At 42.9% G+C, this 25,894-nt stretch overlaps 1 protein-coding gene across 3 annotated transcripts in view; it reads right to left on the reverse strand.

Annotated features, from left to right (window-relative positions):
* Positions 1-3,144: 3,144 nt before the first annotated feature.
* The window catches only part of LOC144932601 (leucine-rich repeat-containing protein 3-like), a 31,852-nt gene continuing 9,102 nt past the window's right edge, over positions 3,145-25,894 (reverse strand). For all 3 annotated transcript variants that reach the window (XM_078856964.1, XM_078857053.1, XM_078856872.1), the window contains exons 3-4: positions 16,068-16,953; positions 3,145-4,126 (exon numbers count right to left, since the gene is read on the reverse strand). In XM_078856964.1, the coding sequence (XP_078713090.1) occupies positions 3,725-4,126; positions 16,068-16,523 (858 nt within the window). In that variant the 5' untranslated portion in view covers positions 16,524-16,953 and the 3' untranslated portion in view covers positions 3,145-3,724. The remainder of the gene's footprint in view (positions 4,127-16,067; positions 16,954-25,894) is intronic.

A 25,894-nucleotide genomic window follows, 5' to 3' on the forward strand; every position in this document is an offset into this window, starting at 1 on the left:
GTCACACAGGCAAATTTGAAAAGTAATATTTTCCAGCTAAATAACGTAGACAAGTCATTTAGGCTGATTGGGTGATGGATAAAATTACATGAGCTGTTTTCTGGTCACCCAGTCCAACCCTGAATGAAAATAACAAAGCAGCTAATTTCAGGATGAGAAAAGATAGCATTTGTGGAAATCAAGTAGTTAATGAATAATTAATCCAGATTCTAAAGTCCAATTTTATGGAGAATAACGGGCATTGCTGTGATTTTGAAAGCAGGTCATATATTTGTGTTCTCATATATTTATATTTTACGAAAATCATGTGGTCAATCAATTGCAGTTAAAACCACTTGACTGCTAGTATGGCTCAATGATACCTCATATGTCAATGCACGATTATATATTGGGAAATCAGGATGCAGAGACATATATATGCATTTTATTAACCTATATAGGGGGATATGAGGTGACATTCACATATTGGCAGTGAGCCATTCATGTCTGGCACAGCGCTCTGTATATGCAGTTTTATTTTGGCTGCACCAAAATTGAGTGTCTGCCAGTTTTACATGGCCCTTGGCCAAAGTGTGACCCATGTCCATAAAGTTTCTGAAAATTAATGTGCATTATCTCGCAAACCGTTTACCCAGCTGTGTCTCTATATGAATGTCTGTCCTCAGTATTGTCCACGTCTTGCTCTCTATGTCTTTATCTTCGTATTTACCTCACTCCCTTCCATTATTTATATTCTGGCCTCTCCCACATCCACTACCCCGACCTGGCTTCCCCTACATTTTCGATCTCTATCACTCAAATTATTTTTCTCCCGGTTTCTCATTGCTTTCTCTCAATCATTCCATTAATCATTCTCTGCAATAGGGCTGTAGAAAAAGGAGAAGAATGAAGCTCAATTGGACGAGATGCTAGCAAATCCTCATCATAACTGTCTGAACGTACTAAGCAATATTTGGACGGTCCGCATGGGACACGGTAGACTCGTCAAATATGTACATTTCATAATTTACACTGCTTGTAGCTATTGACTAAGATGGGAGGCCTAAACACGCAGCTCCTCACCCCAGCCGACAGCCCTTGAGTACACAGTTTGGCGTCTCGTGGGGCCCCTGACTTTGAACTTTAAAATTACCCCTGTGAAGATGGTGCTAGTCACGGCACATTAGCGCAGGTTAAGGCATGAAGGAGCCCTGGTGCAGGGTACACCAATCCTCATGGAAGGCCTTGACTAGCTGTGGTTGTGGATGAAGAGGTCCTAGGGGAATTGGGAGAGGTGCTGTGGAGTCAGGGAGAGTTGCTCCTGGCAATAGTAGCAGAGTATCTTCTATTGCAGACGAATAGGACCTGAAAACATAGGCTAAACATTCAAAGGCTTTGCCCTTGCATGATACTCTACTGATAACAGGTCATTATAAAACTTGGTTTTGATCTCGTCAGAGTTGGTCATGGTAGGGGCATAGGCACTGATGATGGTGGCCTCCTTTTTACCCAATAGGTGGAGCTTTAGGGTCATGAAACGGTCGTTTATACCCTTGGGTAGGCTTGCCAGTTGGTTGACCAGGTGGTTTTTTACTACAAAACCAACACCAGCATCACGTCTCTCCTCCTGGCCTCGTCTGCTCCAGAAGAATGTGTAACCTGCACCCACTTCAGTCAATTGTCCAGTATTGGCCAGTCGGGTCTCACTAAGGGCAGCAACATCCACATTGTATCTGGCTAGCTCTCTGCCCACAAGGGCAGTGCGTCTCTCAGGTCTTTTTGATCCAGATGTGTCCATCAAAGTGCGCGCATTCCAGGCGCCAACAGTGAGTGATATCACTTTGGTCTTTTTCATTTTATTAGTTTTTCGACCGCAGGTATGGGGTAGGCTGGCCAGGATGTTTTGAAGCAGACAATATTTAGGGTACCTTTTCTAACCCTTTCTCACTATGGAGGTGAGCAGTGTGATCCTGAATAGGGCTGCTCAGTCGCTCAGGGTGCTGCCGGACTTCACTGCTGCTTCGGTGCAGTGAGGGAACGACCAATATCCTGAGCCGCCTGTATGCAGGTTTGCGGCTACAGCTTCCAGCATATCCATGCCTGCTGCTTCGTCGCTCACCCATCGCCACAGGACTTGGATAACGACGATGGTAAAGTGCCATGACTTGCGCAGAGAACTTGGATGTAAGTGAGGGTGATTTGCGCAGCGTCAACCTCACTCTCTCGACCAGCCCCATCTGTACCCAGTGGCAAGACGTAGTCAAAATGACTGGAGATGGTCCTGGTTGCAGTGGAAGGTCCAAAGACCCTTTTGGTGAAATTTCCTCCACCAGGGGTTCCACACGCCCAGGCTCAGACAAGCTGAGTTTTCCGGGTTAGTTAATCCCCGCCCGGGGTTCGGCGTTGGCAGCTGCTGACTGTACCGACTCACCAGGGATGTTGAGCCTGGTGTGTTGGCAGCTGCTGACTGTACCGACTTACCAGGGATGTTGAGCCTGGTGTGTTGTCAGCTGCTGACTGTACCGACTCACCAGGGATGTTGAGCCTGGTGTGCGCCTATGCTAGCAGCTAGAGGGCCGGCCCAGATGGAACAAGCCTGAGGCACAACTAGCTGGTCAGACCACATAACAGGCAGTGTCACTGCACGTGCATGCAGACGACAAGTCAGGACACCAATTAACGTGATCTCTTAACTTCGATAACTACACCTGCCATTCTCTTACTGTTGGAAGTCAGAAAATAATTAATATGCCCTCCGTACTCCTGTGACCAGTGATGCTTTGCGTGCCAAAGAACCCGTGAATGTTATTATGTAAGATCATAATAAAAGCTTTGAATATTGAATTGCCCTTCATGACAACACATGTCAGTATACCGTTCTAACAAGAAGGAAACCCACTTCATCCAGATAGAGCTGGAGGCTGCGCATGTTGGTCCCTGACTTATTTGTGTTCTGTCATAAATCCTAATTGGGGTATTCTCTGTCACTGAGAAAGGCTAAGCCAATGATTTGACCTCCCGTCCTTTGCATCAACCCATGATATAAATGAAAGTGTGGGTGAATTCCTTGAGGAGGATGGTTGCAGACCTATAAATATTAATGCAGTGTTCGTCTCCTGTAGAAGAAAACGTGACGTTGTGAACTACGACATCACTGTTGTGTACAAATTGTCTCCTTCCTCCTAAATGTAACTATAGTCTTGGTTTAGGTCATTTAAGACATGAAAGTGAGAAAAACACAAGTGAAGCCCAACCTCACTGCTTAAGTTTTTATTTTCACCACAAAATATTCAAATAATATAACTATATCCATTGCTCACCAAGCTAAAGGCCACACTTCTTTTTTAAAGGTCTCAGTCCATCCCATATGCCGACCGACTCTAGTCATCCATTGTAACGGATGTACCACTACGATAATATAACGGTCCTTCAGTTACTGTGCAAAGCCTCCACTGAGTCTCAAGATGTATTCTCACGAGCATTTCGCTTGGGCCATTCGACCAATCTGGCAGCGAGTATTTTAGCGCGAGCCCAAAATCTAGCGCCTGTACATAAAAAAAACAATTGCACAGGTGAATAACACTCACGAATCTATGTATACGGATTGGTCAGCCACCTGCTGCCAATCAGGGTAGGCGTCCCATGCCCAACCGTGGCCTGTGCGATCTACCAATATTCTGCAGAGCCGCCACCACATGAGCGCGGCTCCACACTGTTACCCAGGCCCACCGGCCACTCGCGCGACTTAGAGTCCACTGCTCACAGTGTCGGCCTCCTCGCTGTCGGCCTGCCCTGGCTGGCAGTTCGGCAGGGACTTGAGGTACTCGAGATGGCGCCGCGTCTCGGCCTGGTTGCGCCGCACGTACACGACGACGTAGACGATGACCATGGCGAACCAGGCGGCCATTGTGAGCAGCATGGCCACGTCCGTGGTCCGGCGCCGTCGCCCGCCGGCGACCGCCGAACCCCCGCAAAGTGCGGGCAGGGCCCGGCTGAGGGTCTTCCCCGCCAGCTCGGGCACGAGCGCTGTGCGACACAGGGCCTCGCCCACCGGGTCTGCGTCCATGACGCCCGAGAGCGCCTGCTGCAGGGCGCAGTCGCAGTGCCATGGGTTCCGGGACAGCCTCACGCGCACGCTCATCATGCCCTGCGTACGCACAGTACAGGCCGCGGTGAGTTACACACTCTGCAGGGCGCACAGCAGCAGCAGTCGATGGAATTGTCGTGCTTGGTCTAAGTAATCGCAATGTGTCTCCAAAGCTCAGGCGAGGGAGGCTTCTTGCAAACTTTGTGAGTGAGCCAGTGGTAGGTATTCCACATTCCCATGACATGTACAAGTATATCCATATAAAGACCCTTTTTTAATCTTAAATCAAGAACGCGATTTTTTCAAATATAAATTTCAGCCCCTGGGAGGAATCTACCTGTGATGATAATCATTTCAATATCTCCTACAAATAAAGGGGTCTAAGCAGCTATAATCGCAATGGACATATGTAAACAACCTTTAAACTCTGGGATATATTTCATGTAAACAATGAACAATATAAAGCCAACCAACAACTCTCTAAAAATATGTAATATTTCTTCTTAAAAAGGGTGTCTCGTTTTACTACGAAATTGATTTGAACCTTTTCAAACATTTAACAACTACATGGCCACCAATGTAAGAATGTGGAATTTCCACCACTGGCTTGTTCCCACAAATAAGAGATGAAGCATCACCCCATACTCATTTGACCAGGGAGAAACCGATTTTTAAGTTGGCTACATGCATTTGCTGCAAGTTTGTTTATTGGGCAACTCCTGTGCAGGCTCTTAATTGATTACATTTGTTTTTATTATTTTGGTAATTTGAATATGTATTTAAACATAAACTCAATGTGGTGTGTGTGTGTGATTGCAGTCTGGAAATTTTTATTCGCAAATGTTTTTGACTTATATATAGCCTGAACAGACTGCTGGGGCAAGTGTTGTTAGCGAGCACTTATGAAGGCCGGTAAGGCATATGAGGGGGTGGGTGGCCAACACCACGCTTGGCTGCATTTGTCTCCACAGTGCTGATGTTTACACACTGCACCGTGTACTAATTAAAGGCTGAGTTGACATAGGTGAGACTCTGGACCGGTTAAAATATTTGTCAACAGGTGTTGGCTGTGAGCGGGAATCAAACTCGGGTTGCCGTGTTCATAGCGCAGCACGCTAAACGTTATGCCACCGGTCCCCACACTGCACACCCCTCACACACACAGATCCACATATGGCCAGGTGACACATGGGTTAGAGGTCCCAACTCACGGACCGACGGTTGTGGGTTTAAATCCTTGTTGGAGTTTGACTCGGTTTTGTATTGTTCAGGGTCATTAAAATGTAAGCATTGCCTCGTGGGAATCAACAGTGGTAAGACTGAAGATAAATTGGCCTCTGCCATAAGAGCATCAAATTTATATGAGCATCAATATATTTGAGCAGATACGCTTTTCCTTATTTGTAAGGACACAAAAGAACCGTGAGGAAAGCGTAGTTTGGTCTAGAACTTGTAAAACAGATGATCAGTGCATGTACACCGAATGTGAACTATCTGTATTGATATTCTTGTGCAGCTTGTAATGTAGTGAGCTGGTAAAAGCCTGTTATGTGTAACATACTGCACTGATTTGGGAGTGTCGTCATAAAGCGGAACTGAAAACATTTAGGCTCTAATGTTCAAATAAACGTTCATTGCAGAGTTTAATAAATTATTTATTTTCCACATCTGTTAAGTATTTTTTGTATCAAAGCACTTAATGGGCTGTAAAAATTGTAGTCGAGATAGCGTCGTAATCCACAATTCCAAATTATAAAGATATCCACAGATAAAGTGTTCACAAATTTATTTTATACTACATTATGCAGAGTATTGACTTACGAGTCTATATTGCAAAGGACAGAATTCCATTTCCCTGGACCTTTCTGTGGTTAAATAAAAAAAAGTGAACTGTAAAGTGAGTGGGAATCATGTCATGTGAAAGAATGGCCTTGGACACAAAATTACTATAAAGCCATCCAGGACAAACAACACTGAGGCACTGTCTTAATTATTGTATACAAGGTGTTCCAGATGTCTTGTGACCCTCATTTCAGTCTCTAAATCTTAAATATTTTTTTTTAGGTAAGGTTTGCTCACAACAGGAATGAATATGCAAAGCTCTTTTTCAGAAGCGACCTAGCCACAAATGATAGCTCAACGAGGTGGCGAATCACGTGGAAATGTATAGAAGCCAAATAATCTAAACGCATGTTGATGATAAATGTGGAGAGAAAAACCATAGGACCCAGAGAAAAATCCATGCGACCACGGGGAGAACATGCAAACTTCAAATATATCGGCGTCAGGGTCAGGATTGGACCCATGACCTCCTGTACACCAGGTGAAGTATTTAATATTTCACCACCGTGGCCTGAAAATATTGTGAGGATCAAGAGCTCTTTTTTTACAAGCCCTGTGAAGTGATTGTGAAGTTGTGTCCTTTTGTTCAATCAGATTTTGTTTTCCACGCTGGCTAAAAGGAACATTTTCTGGGTTTCGTGGCTTGCTAGCCGCGCTGCTAAAGGCACTTCAAGACAGCCACATTTCAAGCGCTGCAGGGAAAAACCGAGAAATGAAAAGAGCACATGAATAAGAAAAGTTTTTGCGACTAATCTCAAGAATGTATTCTTGTCAAATGCCTGTCAGCCAAAACAATGCAATGGGCATGTAAGTTTATATCTATTTCTTTAGCCAGGATATTGTTTTTCCCCCACAGTAAATTTATGAGAGCACCAAAGAATACAGTAGATATCAAGTGGATTCTGGGTATTTATGTATGTATGTAGAACGTCTTTCATTCCGTACATAGCCAACTGTGCTAATCGGAGGTGTGGAGAAAGGACAACAAACTAAACACAAAAATCAGTTCTAAAGAAATTAGTTTTAAATCTAGATTTAAAAATGCATAGCTCCGGTGGGGCTTCCTAATATCAAGACTTGGTAATATCAAGTTATTTTGACATCCATTGCCTACAAATTGTAAGTTTCAGAGGACACCAGCAACACGGACATATATTCGTAAAGTGTGTATACATTAATGTATCTGTATGTAAACTTCGATTTCAACAGAAGAGATAATATATTGATGTGTTCTCATTTTGGAACTACAGTTACTGTCTGAAGGTTATAAGACAATAAAATTGGTGGATGAACACTATGTTTAAAAAATGTTTGAGAATATATGCAATTAAAAAATTACAAAGAGCTTTGTGTCGCCACGTAATCATTTTAAAAGTACTGTAGAGGCATGACGCCTTAATGTATTTAAATTTTAAAATGTCGATCAGAAATGCCCTTGTAAATTTACGTAAATGGCAAGATTATCTTAATGGATTGTGTACTATTCACAGTCTTGCTATGAAGGCAGGGTGATACATCAATATAACAGCTTTTTACCAAGAGAAGACCATACGCTGGAATCTTGGGGTTCTTTTGAGTAAGTGGAAGTGCCTTAGGCGATGGCTGAGCTTAACCACAGCGCCTACTGGGAAAACGAATGGGGAATTTTTCCTGCTTAAAACATAATACTCTAGCCTAGCAATTGAGGATGTCGTGGGGTTTCTTGTATCTTTTTGTAGAATGTGGCACTATTATGTGATCAAATGGTCACCTTGGAATGGCATCATAGCTAAAACTCAGGATAGACGATTGTCTATTGGTGTCCTTGGATTCCATGAACGATGATCGTAATTAAGATAGCAACACTCAAATACCATGAAAAGACATACACTGTAAAGAGCCTATATTTAGCACATTTTTAAGAGAATGTATATACATATTTTGCTAGATAAGAGCTACCACATTTCTTAAATTGAGCAAGGTCATACAATTTTGGGAAAAATAGAGGATTAGAGGAAATTCCTGAATCAAGCTGTGTGAGCGAAGACGCAGAAAGGGAAGTGGCCGAATAGGGTGAATGAGACGAAACAGTCAGATTGGTAGTCCTCAACAAGGGCACAGTGACCATAGTAGTGCAATAGAAAAGCAATTTAAAAATGTTCTTTGTGTTTAGTTTGTTGTTCTTCCCCCCCGCACCTCCGATTAGCACGGTGGTCTTCGTACGGTGCGAAAGAAGTTCAACATAGATACATGCATAAGGTGGTGACTAACCGCTGATCAACGAATGATTGGAGTGAACCAGTGAGTGCTGAATCATCAATCACCCCGACTATTTTACATTGAATTATATAAAACACATTGAGGTAGGAAGCTAGGTGGTTCACCTCAGCCAATTAGAAACGACCCTCTGGCTACCCCTAAATCCACCCTCCAACCCTATCCATTCCCGCTTGCCATTTACCTAAACCTCAATCTGCTTTTCCCACACGTTTTATATTATTTGCCTTTAACTTCTGGGAGCTCATAGAGCATGTGTTGATTTCTGCATACAAGGCAATAAATGTGTGAATCTGGTAAAAAAGAACTGCATCAAATACCATACGAAGCTCCCAAACGCCCTAAGGTAAACAGACATCACAGTGTACCAACCACTATCAGCTCCGTCACTATAAACGTCATCATCATTATCACAGCAACATATTAAGAAGCTCCATGAACTCACTAAGTGTTACACAAATATTATTACCCAACTTTACAACACTCTGCAGTGTAACTAGGACATGGTATGACATGCAGGAATATATTTATATTGTATTCTATGATATTTCTTGATATATTCCAATTACAATATGAACACACAGATTCATTTGATAAGAATATGTATATTCCAAACATCTTTAAGCAAAACCTATTTGGATTTAGCACTTAAGTATATATCAATAATATCATGCAACACTTTATTCATAACGTTAAATAATATTCAGCCTGTTAAAAGTTACAAAAAAAAATAGCCCGGTGTCTCTGCAAACCGAGAGCATATACACGTACACATACACATCAGCTTCTAATTGTAAGGTGTATTTGTCAGGTTATGGGTATAACATCCCAAAAACCTTGGTGCCTGTAACACAAAGAAGTAATTATCAATAGATAACCCGGAACAGGCCATCAAAAGAGTTTTAAACCAGCCAGCTGTAATCCCGTTGCTGATCTGCAGTAGAACATTGCATGGATTATGCAGGAGTAATATTATTATTATAGGTGAAGGTGGCATGGCCCCACAATTGCTTACTCAGACCACCGCTGGCGGAAAACCCTCTCCCACGTTGAACAGACGTGTTGGTCGAGGTAAAGCACACTTTACCCCAACTACACGCGACTTGCCAACCGACTGAGTGTGATGTGCCCATTTATGTGATTGGAAAGTAGTGGGGGGGGGGGGCATGGAGAAACTTGCCCACAGTTGTTTCAACTGCCGTGCCAGAAGTAGGAATCGAACTGCCAATCGAAAGCCTACGTGTTATAATTTACGTTGATTCATTAACCTCCCCCCCCGCCACTTCTCACAAGAAGAGTGCACAAGTGTTGTCATCATATCTACGCCTCTATATAAGGAACGAAACACAGGTGGACTTCTCCACAAAATCTGGCTGTCGCCTGATGAAACTAGTTGTAATTACTGGCGAAATGTCGTACTCAGATGGTAAATGTTTTGGCTTGGCTCTCCAACACACCGGTGTGCTGTACTAGTAACGAGTTGGCATGTTCTGTTTACGTGACAACCCTTACTAATTGGCTGTGTCGGGCGGTGGCTGGTTTGATGACACATTTATATATACACTATCTAACCCAAAAAACGTATGTTATGGATGATATTGGTTGTGAAAATACTTTTTGGTTCTTTCGGTAACGAAAACTTCAAATCTAGATTGGTTGTGAAAACGTACCTGTTAAACTGAGGAAGACCAGTGTTTACTTCCCATAAAATTACATTTTTAAAAAAATCAACTTTAATGGTGGCCACGACCAAGTCAGAGCACCAAGCAGGTAATGTTAAGACCCAGTGAAGACCCAGTCAGGGGACTGGGTAGCTCAGGTCAGAGTGCTGTGCAAGCATTGTTGACCACCTAGGTTTGAATATAGGTAACCACCTATGATTAAATTGGGTTCTCAAGTATAGTCGTTGATGGTCTCAGACTGGTCACCAATTAATACAAAAAAATAAAACCACGATTTTAATGTGGGTTATTCTAGCTTCGAGGACTAAAATGTAATTAAGTTTAATTACAACATGACAAACACCTCTCTCTACAGTAGGTCATAATTATAATAATACAATTTATAACGCACGCAATCTTGTGGACAGAAGACGCAAATCTGAGGTGCAAATCTGAGGTGCAGAGCCAAGCTTAGTGTCAAATTGCACCGCGCGTCCAGTGAGACTCAATTAAATGTAGAGCTGAAGAGATGCACCTTTAGATGTTTTTTGAACAAAGAAAATGATTGATCGTTACAGATGTGAATATGGATAGCATTCCAGATAACGGGGGCTGCCACTCAGAAATGACGAGAAGCTATTAGTGTCCTTGTCCTGGGAGTTTCAAGGAGGTTTTGCGTTGGAACTGCTAAGGTTTCTACGATTCATTGAAGTGTAAGGCATCAGCAGAGAACTTAGGTACAGTGGGTAGGCGGATTTTACGGCACGGTAGCAGAAGCAAGCGTTCTTGAAGGTAATTCTGGTCGAATTGGCAAGCCAATGAAGGGCTAGCAAGATGGACAGGGAGTCAGGACGAGGGTTGCAGGGGCCCTAGACATCTCGGGCAATGTGATTTTGGAGGCATTGCAGCATATTTTGGTTGCTTAGAGTGGACCGGATGCGGACTGAGTTGCAATAGTCGAGCCATGACCCAACGATGCTGCAGGCGAGAATATTTGCGATGTTGTAGGTGATGAGCGGATGTAGATGGTGTAGGGTCCTGAGATGGTAGTTGCAGGACTCGAGAACGAGGTTGATATGAGTTTCGAAGGGGAAAGAGTGGGATCCAGAGTGACGCCGGGAAATGTCAGATGGTCAGAGAACTGAATTAAGGAACCAGCGATTTAGATTACCGAGTGGAGTGAGAGTGAAGCGAGTCTTTTTCTAGTGCCAATTAATATGGCCTCGGATTTAGGAGACTTTAGGGAGAGGTCATGATATTGAAACCAGTGCTGTAATTTGGTTGAGCAAGCGGAAAGATGGTCGATGCCCGAGATGTTTGGAGGCGATGAGAAGAGTGTCGTCAGCGTAGCAGTGGTAGCAGATACTGAAGCTGTCGATCAGTCAGCCAAAGGGAGGTGAATAGGCGGAAAATAGCAGGGGCCCAATACTGAGCCCTGAGATACTTCGCATGTCAACAGAATTTCGTCAGATGAAGTAGCTCCCACTTTTTTTGATGAAACACCTGCTGGAGAGAAATTAGGAAATCCAGTTTAGTTGCAGTTCTCCTGATCCTAAAGTTGGACTCGAGGAGATTGATTCGGCGTTTGTGGTTCAAGGTGTCAAAGGCTGAGGAAATGTTAAGGCTTATGAGTAAAGCAATTGAATCGGAATTGATAACGCCGAGGATGTCGTCCAGGATACTATTCAGAGTGTTCTTTGTTGAACAAAACTTGCGATAAGCTGATTGAAAGGCGCAGAAATTCTGTGAGAATGTGATTTGAGGCTTGAGTTGGGTGAGAGCGAGACGCTCGAGAAGTTTAGAGGTAGCAGTGAGGTTGTTGATCGGACAATAGTTAAGACTGGGCAGCAGAGTCCAAGCCAGGTTTTTTGAGCAACCTGGCCGACCTTTAAGGTAGGCGGAAAACAACCAGTGGAAAATTAGGCATTGGCAATGTTGGTAATAATGGTTGCAAGTTACATGGCGCAGCAGCCGAACAGATGGCCAGGGAGAGTATCCAGAGGAGATGTCTTGATTTGAAGTGAACGGATTGGGGCCAATACATCTTTTGAAGAAACTGGTGTGAATGATCTTTTTGGTTCTTTCGGTAAAGTCACGTAGAAGGGAAGTAATAAAATAATAAAAATAAAACATAATAAAATGAAATAATTCTCACGACCTTTCGGCTACAACGCAAGCAGCCGTCTTCAGGTGAAGAATGAGACACTACCAAGCTAGGAGCTTATATATAAACTGGGTTGGAGGTGGAAGAGCGCCTTAACAAAAAAGAATGTGCATATGAAGAGGAATTTAGCATATTCATGGAAAATGCGTAGGAGGTGGGCGGGGGGGGTTTCAAAGGCATATTATGCCCATGCATTATGCAGGATCAACAGCACCAAGGGGGGGTGCAGGGAGTAGCATTAACAAAGGAAAGGAATGTTATTGATATGTAGCTGCAGTTACTAAACAACCACGTAGAAAACTAAAGTATAAACTACATAAAAAACTAAAGTATAAACTGCATAGCACAATCAGTATACTTACTATACTCTACAATAAGCTGAGTTACTAACAGCAAGTAATACATTACAATTCTACGTCGTAAAAACTATATAATATGCTTCCATCTAAACTTTATTCTCTTACATCACACGAGCATATACCGTACTATATACTGCCATAGATAAACCCAACATTAAATTATATACTGTATTACTATAAACCACCCTATACCTTATACATTTCAACATAACACTATGTATTATTCTACCCACCCTAATGTGTATCGAAATGGTTTATTACGTCCTTCCAATGATTGCTAAGCCAGAATCCATCTTCTCGGTTAAAATTGTCTCTGTGTTTGTATATGTGGATCGCCTCATGAACGAATCTCTCATGATAGCCAGATGGCTTGCAGAGAACCTCTGTCTTGGAGAAGTCAATGTCATGTGAGCCCACTGAGTTGTAACAGTGATCTGCCACGGCTGAGGTGTTTGTCCTACCGTGTTTCAGGTCAGCTTTATGTTCACGGATGCGGTCCGAGACATGTCGTTTGGTTTCCCCAATGTAACTGCTACCACAGAGGCAACTTAGTTTGTAGACACCAGGGTACTGTATGTCTGGAACCACATCTTTTACAGACGGTTCCAGATCACGGATTTTATGTACTGTATTGAATCGGACCTGGATCTTGTGTTTAATCAGGATTTTGGAGATCTTTTTTGTGACCCCAGCAATGTAGGGTAAGGTGATGGTCTTGAAAGGCTCCTCAACAGGATCCTTCTTGATGGTTGGAGTGATGGCTTTGCGGATTGTGTAGTCGGAGTAACCATTAGCCTTAAGAGCTTGGCGTACGTGTTTGAGTTCACTGGAAATGTGTTCATGGTCGGAGATGCATTGGGCTCTATGATATAGAGTCTTGATGAGAGAATTCTTCTGGGATGGATGGTGGTGGGAATCCGGTTTTAGATAAGCATCCGTATGGGTGGTTTTCCTGTAGACAGAGTGGCTCATTGAACCATCAGGTCTCCTTTTGATTAGGACATCCAAAAAGGGTAGCTTGCCATCATTTTCGACTTCCATGGTGAATCTGATGGCTGGGTGTATGGAATTGATGTGGTCGAGAAATTGGTCTAGAGCAGGCCGGCCATGTGGCCAGATGACAAAAGTGTCGTCTACGTACCTCTTCCATAAGGTCGGACGTAGAGTGGCAGTCTGGATGGCGTCCGTCTCAAATTTCTCCATGAAGATGTTGGCTACAACCGGAGATAGGGGGGAGCCCATTGGGGTGCCCTCAATTTGCTTGTAGAAAGTTTCATTCCAAGTGAAATATGTATTGGTTAAGCAGTGTCTCACCAGGGGGGGTACCCCAGCATTCAGTCCTTGATGAACCAAGTCTTCAATGATTGCGATGGTGTCAGGTACAGGAACCTTGGTGAATAAGGAAACCACATCAAAACTGACAAGCAGGTCGTCTGGGGACAGGGCAATCCCCTTGATTGTCGATACCAGGTCAGTAGAGTTTAGTACTGCAGAGGTGGTTTTTCCAGTGAAAGGCCATAGAATTTCAGACAAAAAACCAGCCAATTTATAGGTGGGGGAGTTGATAGTAGAAACAATGGGACGAAGAGGTGTATCTTCTTTATGTATCTTTGGCAAGCCGTATAATCTTGGTGGCCTGGCTGCAGAAGGTTTCAACGAGAACTGTTTGGTCTGATCAAATAATGCGGTTGAATCAGAAATGATTTTGTTGGTTTTAGTGACGAGGCTGTTGGTGGGGTCTCTTTTTATTTTTGTATAGCTGCCATCGTTGAGTAGTTCTTGAATTTTGTTGTTGTATTCTATTTTGTCCATGATGACAGTGGCATTGCCTTTGTCGGCTGAGAGGATGACAATGTCATCCCTCTTTTTTAATTGAGCTAATTCAAAACGCTCATCTTTGCTGATGTTGCTAGCTGGCATCTTAGCGTTTTTGAGGGTTGCAGAGATTTCGGATCTTGCTACGTCTGCAGCGATGTGACTGAAGCCCTTGAGAGCTACATCTACTCGAGCAATTATATCATTAACTGGTATGTGTCTAGGTGTGACTGCAAAGTTTAGTCCTTTAGCTAAAACGGATTTCAAACCTTCAGAAATAGAACTGTTACTGCGATTAATTACGACTTTGTTAACATCTAGCTTTTCAATGTGTGGGTCCGGTTTCTTGTTTGAGAGGCGGTTGAATTTGGAAATCAAGTTGTCCTTATATTTAGTCGACATAGCGGCAGCTGAAGAGGCAGTCATTTTTTCCACATGTTCCCAATCCGATGTGTGAATGAGTTTTGACTGCAGGAATTCATATTCTTTGGTTCTTTCGGTAAAGTCACGTAGATAGAAAAATAATCATAATAAAGTGAATAAAAATTTAACAGAAATAAATCGCAACGACCGCTTGTGTTGCGATCAAAATGTCGTGGTTTTAATTTGTATTATTTATATTTTTAATAACTTTATTATTATTTTTCTATCTATGTGACTTTACCGAAAGAACCAAAGAATATGGTGTGAATGAGGACAAGAAAATAGTTTGGTGAGTGAAGGGCAGGATGATGATGACGTATGAATGGTGATTGGACAGGGATGACTTGATGGAGTCCGCAATAGTGTTGAGCTTCTTATAGATGAACGAAGCTGCAAGGTAGTATTGTAAAAAGATTATCCTGGGTGGAGCAGAGCCTTGAGGACTTTCCATAGTATTCGAGGGTTGCGAGAGATGGTTTGGATTCGTTTGGAGATGTACGCAGAGCGTGAGATGAGAATTAGTGCGTTAGCTGTCTCGTAACGCAGCACGGTAAAGAGTCCGGTCAATAGTTCATCCGCTATGTGCAAGAGTCCTTTTGAGCCGCCTTCTCATTTGCTTGGGCAGGATAACAAAAATCATGCGAAGGTTAGCGAGTGTTTTGAGATTTTAGGGGTGCGACCTTGTTGAGTACAGCCATAAGATCAATATGTAACTGCTCGGCACAGATAATGGGGTCGGGTGATGTTGAGAGGATGGAGGGAGAGTTTGCGATTAGATTTCGAAGAGTGGTGAAATTGATGTGACTGAAATTATGCGAAAGATGGGTGATCTTGGGGATGAGTGGCCAGGGAGACTTAATGGAAGTGATGATGAGGCTATGGTCGGAGTAGAAAATGGAAATTGACCGGAAGAAGAAATGCGATGATCAGAATCCAGCTTCATGATGAGGTCAAGCATGCTCTTGCTGCCAGTGGAAGAAACACGGTTAGGGCCCAGGTTGAGAACTTCCAAGTTATCGGAATTGAGAGTGTCGGCAAGGTGACCGTCAATGGTTGATTGGGTCATGTCAGGGCAGTTGAAATCGCCGGTAAGCACGAACCAATGGGATGAAATGGGAAGGGAGTACATAAGTCGATAAGAGGTGCACTAAATAGCACAGCTTAGAGGCAATCAAACTGAGCTCAACAGTAATTACGTGACGTAATTTTCTGGTATTTAATATTATTTCATGTACAGGCTCATGGTGAGAGTTCCATGTGGAAATTTCCTAGCCTCATGACATGATGCCAGGAGCACAATTTTGGAGTATAATTGGGAATCAAACAAAATGAAATGTACATCATTTATAAACCATGGGTAGCTCATAAGCATGAGTTTTCCACGAAGCAGGATACGAATTTGACATTTTCCAACAGCAGCACTATCCAGCCAGTTAACACCCCACCACAGACTGGCAATCACAGTTATCCACACTACCGACCTGGAAGATTTCCGGGCGCAGGGTGGTGAGCCTGTTGTCGGAGATGTCGATCATCTTCAGCGTGTCCTCCAGGCCAGCAAAGACTCCGGCGGGGAGTGTCTCAAACAGATTCCCACTCAGGTTGAGCTCCTTGAGCCGCCGCATGCCCCTGAAGGCGCCAGGCCGCACACACGTGATGTGGTTTGCATCCAGGGCGAGGCGCGTGACCTCGGAGGGCAGGTCGCGGGGCACCTCGGTGAGCCGCGCGCCGCTGCAACGCACGGCGAGCTCCCCCAATGGCTCGGCCGAGCACCGGCACGCCTTGGGGCAGAACGACACGCCGGCCGAGGCGGAGCGGCTGCACGAGCACACTGCGGCGAGCACGCAGCAGCAGGCGTGTAGAAGCAAGCAGGGCGGCACAGCGAAGCGCAGGTACGCGCCGTAACCCGGGCCATAGTAGCCCCAGCCGTGGCCCATCGTCGAGCGGCCGCGGGTCGCGCAGAGTCATGCAACCCGCATGCACCAGGTCCGGCACGGGGGTGATCTTCCGCCCTGGCCGTGCGATCTAAAGGTTCCGCTTCTCTGCGATCATCAGCACTGCGTGCGCCTCCGGGTGTGTGTGCGCAGGTGCCGGACGAACGTTAGGGTCATGAGCTGCCTTGAGACAGCGTGGCAGGAGAGAGGCTCGTGTTGGCATGCTTCACGACGCTCGCCTTGGCTTGCCAGTCTTGTTGCTTCTCGCGGCGATGTTGCAGGACCTGGCATGAGCGGGCACGTGGAGAGCTGGGTGCCACGTGGTAGGCGGTGTCGTGGTTTGCCGTGCTTGCCGTGGTGTGCCCCAGTATTAATGTGCTCAGCGCTGGTACCACCATCCGCCACGTCTTCCACCTCGCCACACATTACATAGCTTCAGCAGCAACAGAAAAACACAACATCACGTTTCAGCAAACACTTTTAAAAAATAGCTCTTGCTGATTAATACAATACTTCAGGATTCATTATATTCACCAACCGTTTTAACCCTGCATTAACATGGCTTAAAATATTATTAAGACATGATCATTTGTAACCGTCAGGGTTTGTATAATGCATGCCATGGCACAATCAGGATTACTGTATCAAACAATAGTGGTAACATCATAGCATTAGCTGTAACAAATTACGCACATCATCCCCCCAGGATAGATACAATGAGTGATATTCTGTGAGAGGATAACAGTCCACTAAGGATGTGAAGTATATCACTGGAACAGGACCATAAAAGAAGACAAGTTGAGTAAAGAGCTACTTTGACGTGTCAACATTCAAGCCTTTAATGACAACTATCTGTTAACTCAGGAAGATAGAAAAACAATATATTAACTTGTAATTGTTATATTCTTTGGTTATTTCGGTAAAGTCACGTAGATAGATAAATAATTAAAAATAAAGTGAATACAATTTTTCTTTTATAAAATGAAAACAAAAACCACGATGTTTCGATCGCAACACAAGCGGTCGTCATCAGGAAAAAGGTGGAGTTATCCTCTAAAGGCAAACTGTTTATAAAGGTTTATGGATGGGCGTAGCCCAATTGTGTCAGCAGCATGGGTGGGGCAGCTAATGTTAATGTAGGCCAGTAGAGGGTCTCCACCAAAATGGCCTCCAGGAAATTAATGCACCTCGCTCCACACACCCACACTACTGACGGTGGAGGTTGACAAGAAAACACAAATTAAGTCATGACCCAAAGCGGTTGATGACATCCTTCCAATGATTTCTGAGTTTATAACCATCTTCTCGGTTGAAATTGTGTCTGTCTGTATATATGGATGACTTCATGAACGAATCTTTGTTGATAGCCAGTAGGCTTACAAAGTACCATCGTCTTAGAGAAATCAATTTCGTGTGAGCCAGTACCATTAAAATTATGATCAGCCACAGCAGAAGTATTGGCCCTACCGTGTTTCAAATCTGGCTTATGCTCACGAACACGGTCCGAGACATGTCGCTTAGTTTTCCCAATGTAACTGCTGCCGCAGATACAGCTTAGTTTGTAGACACCGGGATATTTCATGTCAGGAATCTTGTCCTTCACAGATGGGATCAGATCTCGAATTGTATGTACTGTGTTAAATCGGACCTGGATCTTGTGTTTGTTTATGGTTTTTGGAAATATTTTTGGTTACCCCTGCTATGTATGGCAAGATGATGGTTTGATGAGATTATCAGATGGCTCTTTCCTCACGGTTGGGGTGATGGCTTTGCGGATTGTGTCGTCAGAATATCCATTCGCCTTGAGAGCTTGATGTACGTGTTTCAGTTCACTGGTTCGGTGTTCACGGTCGGAGATACATTGCGCTCTATGGTGTAGCGTTTTTATGAGGGAATTCTTCTGGGATGGATGGTGGTGGGAATCATGTTTTAGGTAGGCGTCAGTATGGGTTACTTTCCTGTAGATAGAATGGCTCATTGAGCCATCTGGTCTATTTTTGATTAGGACATCCAAGAAAGGTAGCATGCCATCCTTTTCTACCTCCATGGTGAATTTGATGGCTGGGTGTATGGAATTAATGTGGTTGAGGAATTGGTTCAGAGCCAGTCGGCCATGTGGCCAGATGACAAACGTGTCATCCTCTTCCACAAGGACGCGCGTAGAGTGAATGCCTGGATGGCGTCCGTCTCCAAAATTTCCATGAAAATATTGGCTACAACCGGAGATAAGGGAGAACCCATTGGGATGCCTTCAGTTTGTTTGTAGAATGTTCCATTCCAGGTGAAGTATGTATTGGTGAGACAGTGTCTCACCAGGGCCGGTACATAAGCATTCAATCCTTGTTGAACCAAATCTTCAATGATTGTAATGGTATTGGGCACAGGAACTTTGGTGAACAATTAAACTACATCGAAACTAACTAGCAAATCATCTGGGGACAGTGAGATGTTTTTAATTGACGACACCAGGTGAGCTGAGTTAAGTACAGAAGGTGGTCTTACCAGTGAATGGCTGCAAGGTCTTAGACAGATATTGGGCCAGTTTGTCGGTAGGCGAGCCAATGGTGGAGACGATGGGACGAAGGGGTGTACCTTGTAATTGTTTTAGAAACATTTTAAAGGTACATAGTTTACTTAGGGGTACAGTTCCAGGCAGATAAATTATCCAACAACTTGGATTTTCTAGGGTTAATGCTTCAATTACACAACAAGTTGAAATCCGTTGCAGGTTTAATTCAACAATACTGTAACTTCCACCCAAGGTGTGACTTCATCCAGTCATACCTGGCTTTGCTGGTAATAAATGTATCAATATTGCATTGCATCATACCAACAAAGCCAGGTATGACTGGATTTAGGGATATCCACTGCTGCCACCAGTCCTCACCATTGCCTCCTTCTGCTGGAACCCATAGGTGTTGCCCAGTAACAACACTCAAAGTGTTTATTTTGCAAAGACAAACAGATCCATTGATTGTACATCAAGGAACACTAACACGTGGTGTGAGTTCAGAGCACTGTATCACTATCAGGGATCTTTGATCATCGGCTCACAATTGGATAGAGCTTATATTCTTAGGTTTTTTCGGTAAAGTCACGTAGGTAAAAAATTAAAATTAATAAAGTAAAATAAAATAAAAATCACGACGTTTTGGAGGCAACACAAGCTTCCGTATTCAGGTGGAACCGTCACAGCCCGACAGCTGTATCAAGTAAATGAGAGATTACAGGAGATACCACTCCGTATATATAATGGTTGAGGGGGGGGGGACTGACAGCACCAGCACAACTTGTACTAGAAAAAAAAGTAAAAAACATTCCTGCTCAAATGAGCACTGGGGCAGTGCTGATCTCCACTGACTGTTTTGAACCAGTGGTGAAAAATCCACAATCCTATTGCAGGAGCCAATCTCTCTATATGATGAACATTGTTGACTTCCCACAATATTATCGATAATGAAGGGATAACTTAATAGATCCCTAATCAGGATTTTTACTTACAATTTTTTCAATGCGTTTTCAGCATAATTCAGGGAATAATTCAATGTGTGGATTTAAATACATCGTTATGCTCACAACGTGCATCTAAGAATCGATTCGTTATGATTTATTCTGGTATACCTTCTGGCGAATATGAGAATCACAATTGTATTTATCCTGGAAAAATCCGATGAGCTATGCAATTCTTTTTCACAGATGTCCAGTAGCGGCAGGTCACAAAGTTACAACAAACAATACAAAAAAACGATATACGTGCAAAGTATAGGAAAGGTAAGCAAATCACTAAAAATGTATGAATACATAAATATACTAACACTAAAGTTTTTGTTTTATTTAACCAGATAAAGCCCCCTAAGCTATTAGTTACTTTTAGGAATTGACCTGACCAAAAATGATAGCTCAATGAAGTGGTTTATCATGTGAAAATGTATAACAGCCAAATAATTTAAGTGCTTTTTTCTAATTGTGGAGGGAAAAATTGGAGGACCCAGAGAAAAAATCCATGCGACCACGGGGAGAACATGCAAACTGAAAATATACAGAAGTTAGGGTTGGGATCAAACCCGCAACCTCCCTTATACAAGGTGCGGAAGATAACATCACGCCACGAAATTTGAGCATGAGACGTAACAAATAAAATAAAAATACAAAAAATGGTCACTTCTTGAAGCAAATCATGACCCTGAATAAGAACAATTCATCAAACCGCCAGGAGGCTAAACTGATACAAGATATTGATTTAAAGCTTTCGTGACTATAGGGATTCATAGTATTGGTTCTTTCGGTAAAGTCACGTAGAAGGGAAAGAATAAAATAATAAAAATATAAAACAATAAAATTATCACGACGTTTCGACTGCAACACAAGCAATCATCATCAGGTGTGAAATCCACGGCAAGAAATTTTGAAAAAAGTGGCGGTTTTTTCAAATTGTATTGCTGTGGATTTCACACCTGATGATTGCTTGTGTTGCAGTCGAAACGTCGTGAGAATTGTATTGTTTTATATTATTATTTTATTATTTCCCTTCTACGTGACTTTACCAAAAGAACCAAGAATATGATACAAGATTATTGAGCGTTTTGCAACAAAGCCACCTGGCTGGGATGTATGAACATAGATAAATCCAATAATCGCAAACAATTTTTTAAAAATACAACAAAATTTGACAATACGAAACAACCATCTATCCGTAACGAACAACTAAATAATTTTTGATGTGTTTGAAAAAATCAGATTACACTGACACTATAAGCAGAGGTTGTAAAACCATGACGCATTGTGAGGTAGCTGTGGCCCAAAAGACTCATGCCCTTACCAGATAACTGAGCCAGCACCTCTGTGATCCAGGGTTACGGCACTGGGCTTACCCCTCGTGTAATGAGTTAGATGGTTTCTGGCTCTCAGCTCAGTCACTGTTGATTGCACAGAAAGCCCATCATAAAAGTGCCAATTGATCTTTATTCGGCCAAATCTAGCTATGCTGCTGCCACGGCTGCTCGCAAGATGAAGGGGAAATGACTGTGGACACTCGTCTGCAGTTGCCAGAGTGTGCTATATAGACCAGAGGGGTTCCTGGTGGCTTTTGGAGTGAAGATGCCACACTGCTGCCAGCAATAGCTCTGCCCCCACCCCCCCCCCCCATTATTGTCATCAGTGTTGCATCGTTCTGTACGAAAAAGTAACAGCTCACATTTACAACTCTAGCACAGGCTGATTCCAGCAGAGCAATCATACGATTGTGTAACCAATCTAAATATCACTGCATTGCCTTCATGGACCCCTTAGCATTTTATGGATCTTATGTAAAATACTTAGCTTGGAGACCCCTTACACTGGAAACCTTGATCAGTGGTTCCCAGTTTTAGAATATGGAAGCTACCAGAGGGCAACTAGCGTGGTAGGTGGAGTGGCACACACATATAATCAAGCTACCTAAAGGTGGACGAGTAGTCTGAGATGGAGCAATCGTTTATCAGCGATATATGCCTGCAGGCAAACACGGTGGTGCATGTGGGAGGCAGCACAGCGAGTAGGTTGCCGATCCACACATTTTAATTGCTATTCTCCTCCCATGCACGGGTTTCCTGTGGTCACTTCAGTTTTCTCCCATTATACCAAAAATGCATATAGAATGTTGCCAAGCATATCCCAAGCAGGATCCGTTAGAACAAAAGTTTACGTCTAATTAGTGAGGCTTTCCTCAGTAAATAGTTTTATTGTTATTAAGGGCAGAGTATATGATTGCAGACAGTAGAATCCTCTGTTTCATTCTAGCATTTTCGTAGCAGGACATCATCAGTGTCAATGTCCTTCTCAATCAGGATGATGGGAAAGCAGAACATGAATTAAATATCTGGTAAATTAAACGTTTATTTTATTTATGGATACATTTTGTACTACAGGATCAATATGAATCACACTTTGATGATTGTACATTTAAGTTTAGTTCGCACCAGTAGCAGGATTTTTTCAAAATATTTATTGATCCAACAGTATGAACCACCAATCATTTATGACCAACTATCGCATTAGTTTCATCTGGCTGGTAAAAAAGAGGCAGAATGTTCGGATTATAAATTGTGGAAATAAACAGAACTATATACAGGAAAAACACCCAAAAATTAACAGGGTGACGCAGTCGTAACACATGTGCCTCACAGCAAGAAGGCACTGGATTTGATTTCCGACTGGGGCACCTTTTTGCGTGAAGATTGTATGTTTTCACCCTATTCTGCATGCGTTTCTTTCAGGTTCTCCGGTTTCTTCCCACAGCAAAATAAAATGTAACTGGAATTGGTAAAATGTACCAAATGCTCAAAAATTATCTGCTATTGGGATTGCACATCGCAACATCACCCCCTACCGTAAAATACTTGGCAGGACCCTCCTGAAAAAGAGCCTTGTGACTCAGTAAAGCTTTCCTGTGTAAACAAGTATAAAAATATAGAAAAATGGTGCGAATGTACAAGCATTTCATTTAGTCTGCAATCAACGGATTTTAACTTAGTGACTTATCAGGATGTGCCAATATCTGATTAGCAATCGGTAAAGCCAATTGTGTTCCTAAGTATTAATTCAGTGAGACATTTCAATTGCCAATCATTATTGAGAATTTATCTCCATGTACATATTTTATGGTACTTGTTGACCATGCAAGAACAGAGTAATATTATTTTGATTAAAGTACGTAGCTACAATGAGACAGAAGGTTGTTCTTAATAACAATAAGGAATACATTTCACACGTAGCTTTAATCATATTATGCATTTTATAGTTTGTGGTGTAACTCATAAAAGTTATATAGCACATATTATATTGTGTGTATATTTAACGATAATATACAAAGTTTATTCATGTTCAAAGGGGTCCCGAGATATTGGTGAAAATTCCATATTTCTATGGCTGGGACCAGTCCAACTAACGTGGACTTATCAGAGAGTAACACTAATTTTATCAACCCCAAACGGGTGATGTTCTTGGTTGACCTCTGACTGCAAGTCCAGTAATCTACAGCATAGCATATTTTAATTACAGGATCCTGATCATTCATATCCAACGGAAATCCAAAGAGGGCAAATACACTGGCTGAAAAGAAATAATATTCGGTGCGAACTGGCGTTTTCAAGGGGGGCGCTCATGTGTTCTTGTTGTCTCTTGACATCATTCATCAATGTATCATATCAGTTGAATGGGTGGTGCATGCCTGCAATCTGGGGGTTTGGAGGCAGGGTTGATGGATCACACGTAGAACACCATGTGCTGTGAGACACTCCACCTTCCAAGCTGTGAGGTGGTAAGATGGCAGTACAGCAAGTGGGTTCCTTATCCAACTGTGTGTGTTGTGAGTGTTATCTACTCTTAGACATGGGTTAGCTCCAGATTCTCGGGGGCTCCTACCACGTTGAAAATAATTGATTCTGAGACCCAGTGAGGTTTTCCTTGAAAAAAAATGTTGAATCACATTAACATTTAATACTTTGGCAATTGCGTACCAGACAATAGTTTGCCGATGAGAGTTGATAACACAAAACTGGTCCAAAACTGTCACTGCACAATTACCACTCGAAAATATTGATAATGAGCACCTTTGAGCTGAGATAATAATAATAAACTTTCCAGAGAATATAGCTTTTTGTGATAAATATGTTTGACTCTATCAAGGAACCATTTGTGAAATATATGAAAATAATAGGATTATATGAAATTGTTTGTACTTCAATGATCTTAAACAATGATAACATCCATCAACATCAAAATATAATACAGTAATGTATTGGTTATGAACAATACGAATTTATTGGTTCATCCAGTTTGGGGGCAACTGTGGTTAAATTCGATCAAAATGTTGCATGTTCAAATCGTGGTCTGTGGTCAACTCAGCCCGTCATCCCTTCAGGGTCAATAAAATGAGCCCCACTTTGTAGGAAGTCAACAGTACTATGGATAGCGTAGCGCTGCCACAAGAATTTGTAATTTCCACCACTGGCTTAGGGCCACATACAGAGATGAACTCATTGGCCAGTGAGATAATTTTTACTTTTAACCCTAGAGAGCCACATTGCGTTTCAAGACTCATTTTCAAGAGTGCCCTTCTGGTGTGCTTGGTCAGTTCTTCTTTCATGTTTGTGGGAGGCAATGTGAGTGCCTGGAGAATTCCCAAACATTTGAGAGAACACCCAAAATGCTGCAGATTGCAGGGTAACCTAATTGCTCTACTTCTCACTTCAGGCATTACCTCGCCGTCTAGCAAATGGACACCTCACACATAATCTATGCGCTGGATCCATAGTCCTCGCTTCCAAATCACCACCACACCCAAGATATGCGTGTGCGTGTCTCCAATATGAATACGCGATTCAAGCGGGCGTGTCAATAAGTCGACCAGCATATGCAAGTGTAATAACAGCCATAGAGGGTTCACGTGGGGATTGGCTTGCCGGTCCTGCTTGTAGCCAATAAGGGTTGAGATAGGGACCATGGCCCATGCGTCATCACGACAGGTCATCAGGAGTGATTGGCCTAGCCATTCGGGGCCCCAGCTAATGGGGAGCCGGATGAGGGGCATGGTCCCGGGATTGACAGGGAACCATCGAGGATGGTCGAAGCTGTCCATGAACGATTGGCTGGGGGAACCACGTGACGAAGGTATTAAGAGCGAGTGAGGGAGAACGATCGAGAGCAGACTGGAACTGACAAGAGCAGGGTCACGCGCGGACGGGGGCCGGGGTTGCCACGTGCGCGGTGGGGACTTAGTGCGTGGTCTGTCCTCTCTCCGTTGTCTGCCAGCAACGGAGAGTGAGTGAGCAAAGTGTATTGTGGAGTGGAATAAAAGGACCGATTCCGAAGCCGTCTCCTGAAGGATTATTACACAAGTATACGGCCATACAATGCCTGCCAGAAAATGGGCATATTACTTGCGCATTGTGTATGCGCACATGACCTTATGTAGTAATCAAGCATGGGGAAAAACCCCATTTTAATTGGCCATCAGAATATGCTGGGCATATTTATTTTTTGACATCTGAAAACAAGATTTTTTTTTTTGCAGTTGACCTTTCAAATAAATATTGATCACAGCACTGTTAAAATATCTGTAAAACGATTCAACTGTGCCTCGTAATAACGATTCCATTCATGGAAGAGTGCTATTCGTGATATAACTTTTCACCGATTGTGCACTCGTCTGACGTAAAGATATTTGAGGCTATTTTAAAGGTTACATTTACATTATAATTGCATTATAAATATTTCGGGTAGCCGAATGGTTTATCAAACTGCTTGCTGGACTAAGAGTAATTTTCATCGTTTGAAGGTAGATCTGGTACTGAAGTTTATTGAAATGGACAATATGTGGTCATATTATGATTACC

The sequence above is a fragment of the Lampetra fluviatilis genome, chromosome 1 (assembly GCF_964198595.1).
Source record: "Lampetra fluviatilis chromosome 1, kcLamFluv1.1, whole genome shotgun sequence".
Taxonomy (NCBI): domain Eukaryota; kingdom Metazoa; phylum Chordata; class Hyperoartia; order Petromyzontiformes; family Petromyzontidae; genus Lampetra; species Lampetra fluviatilis.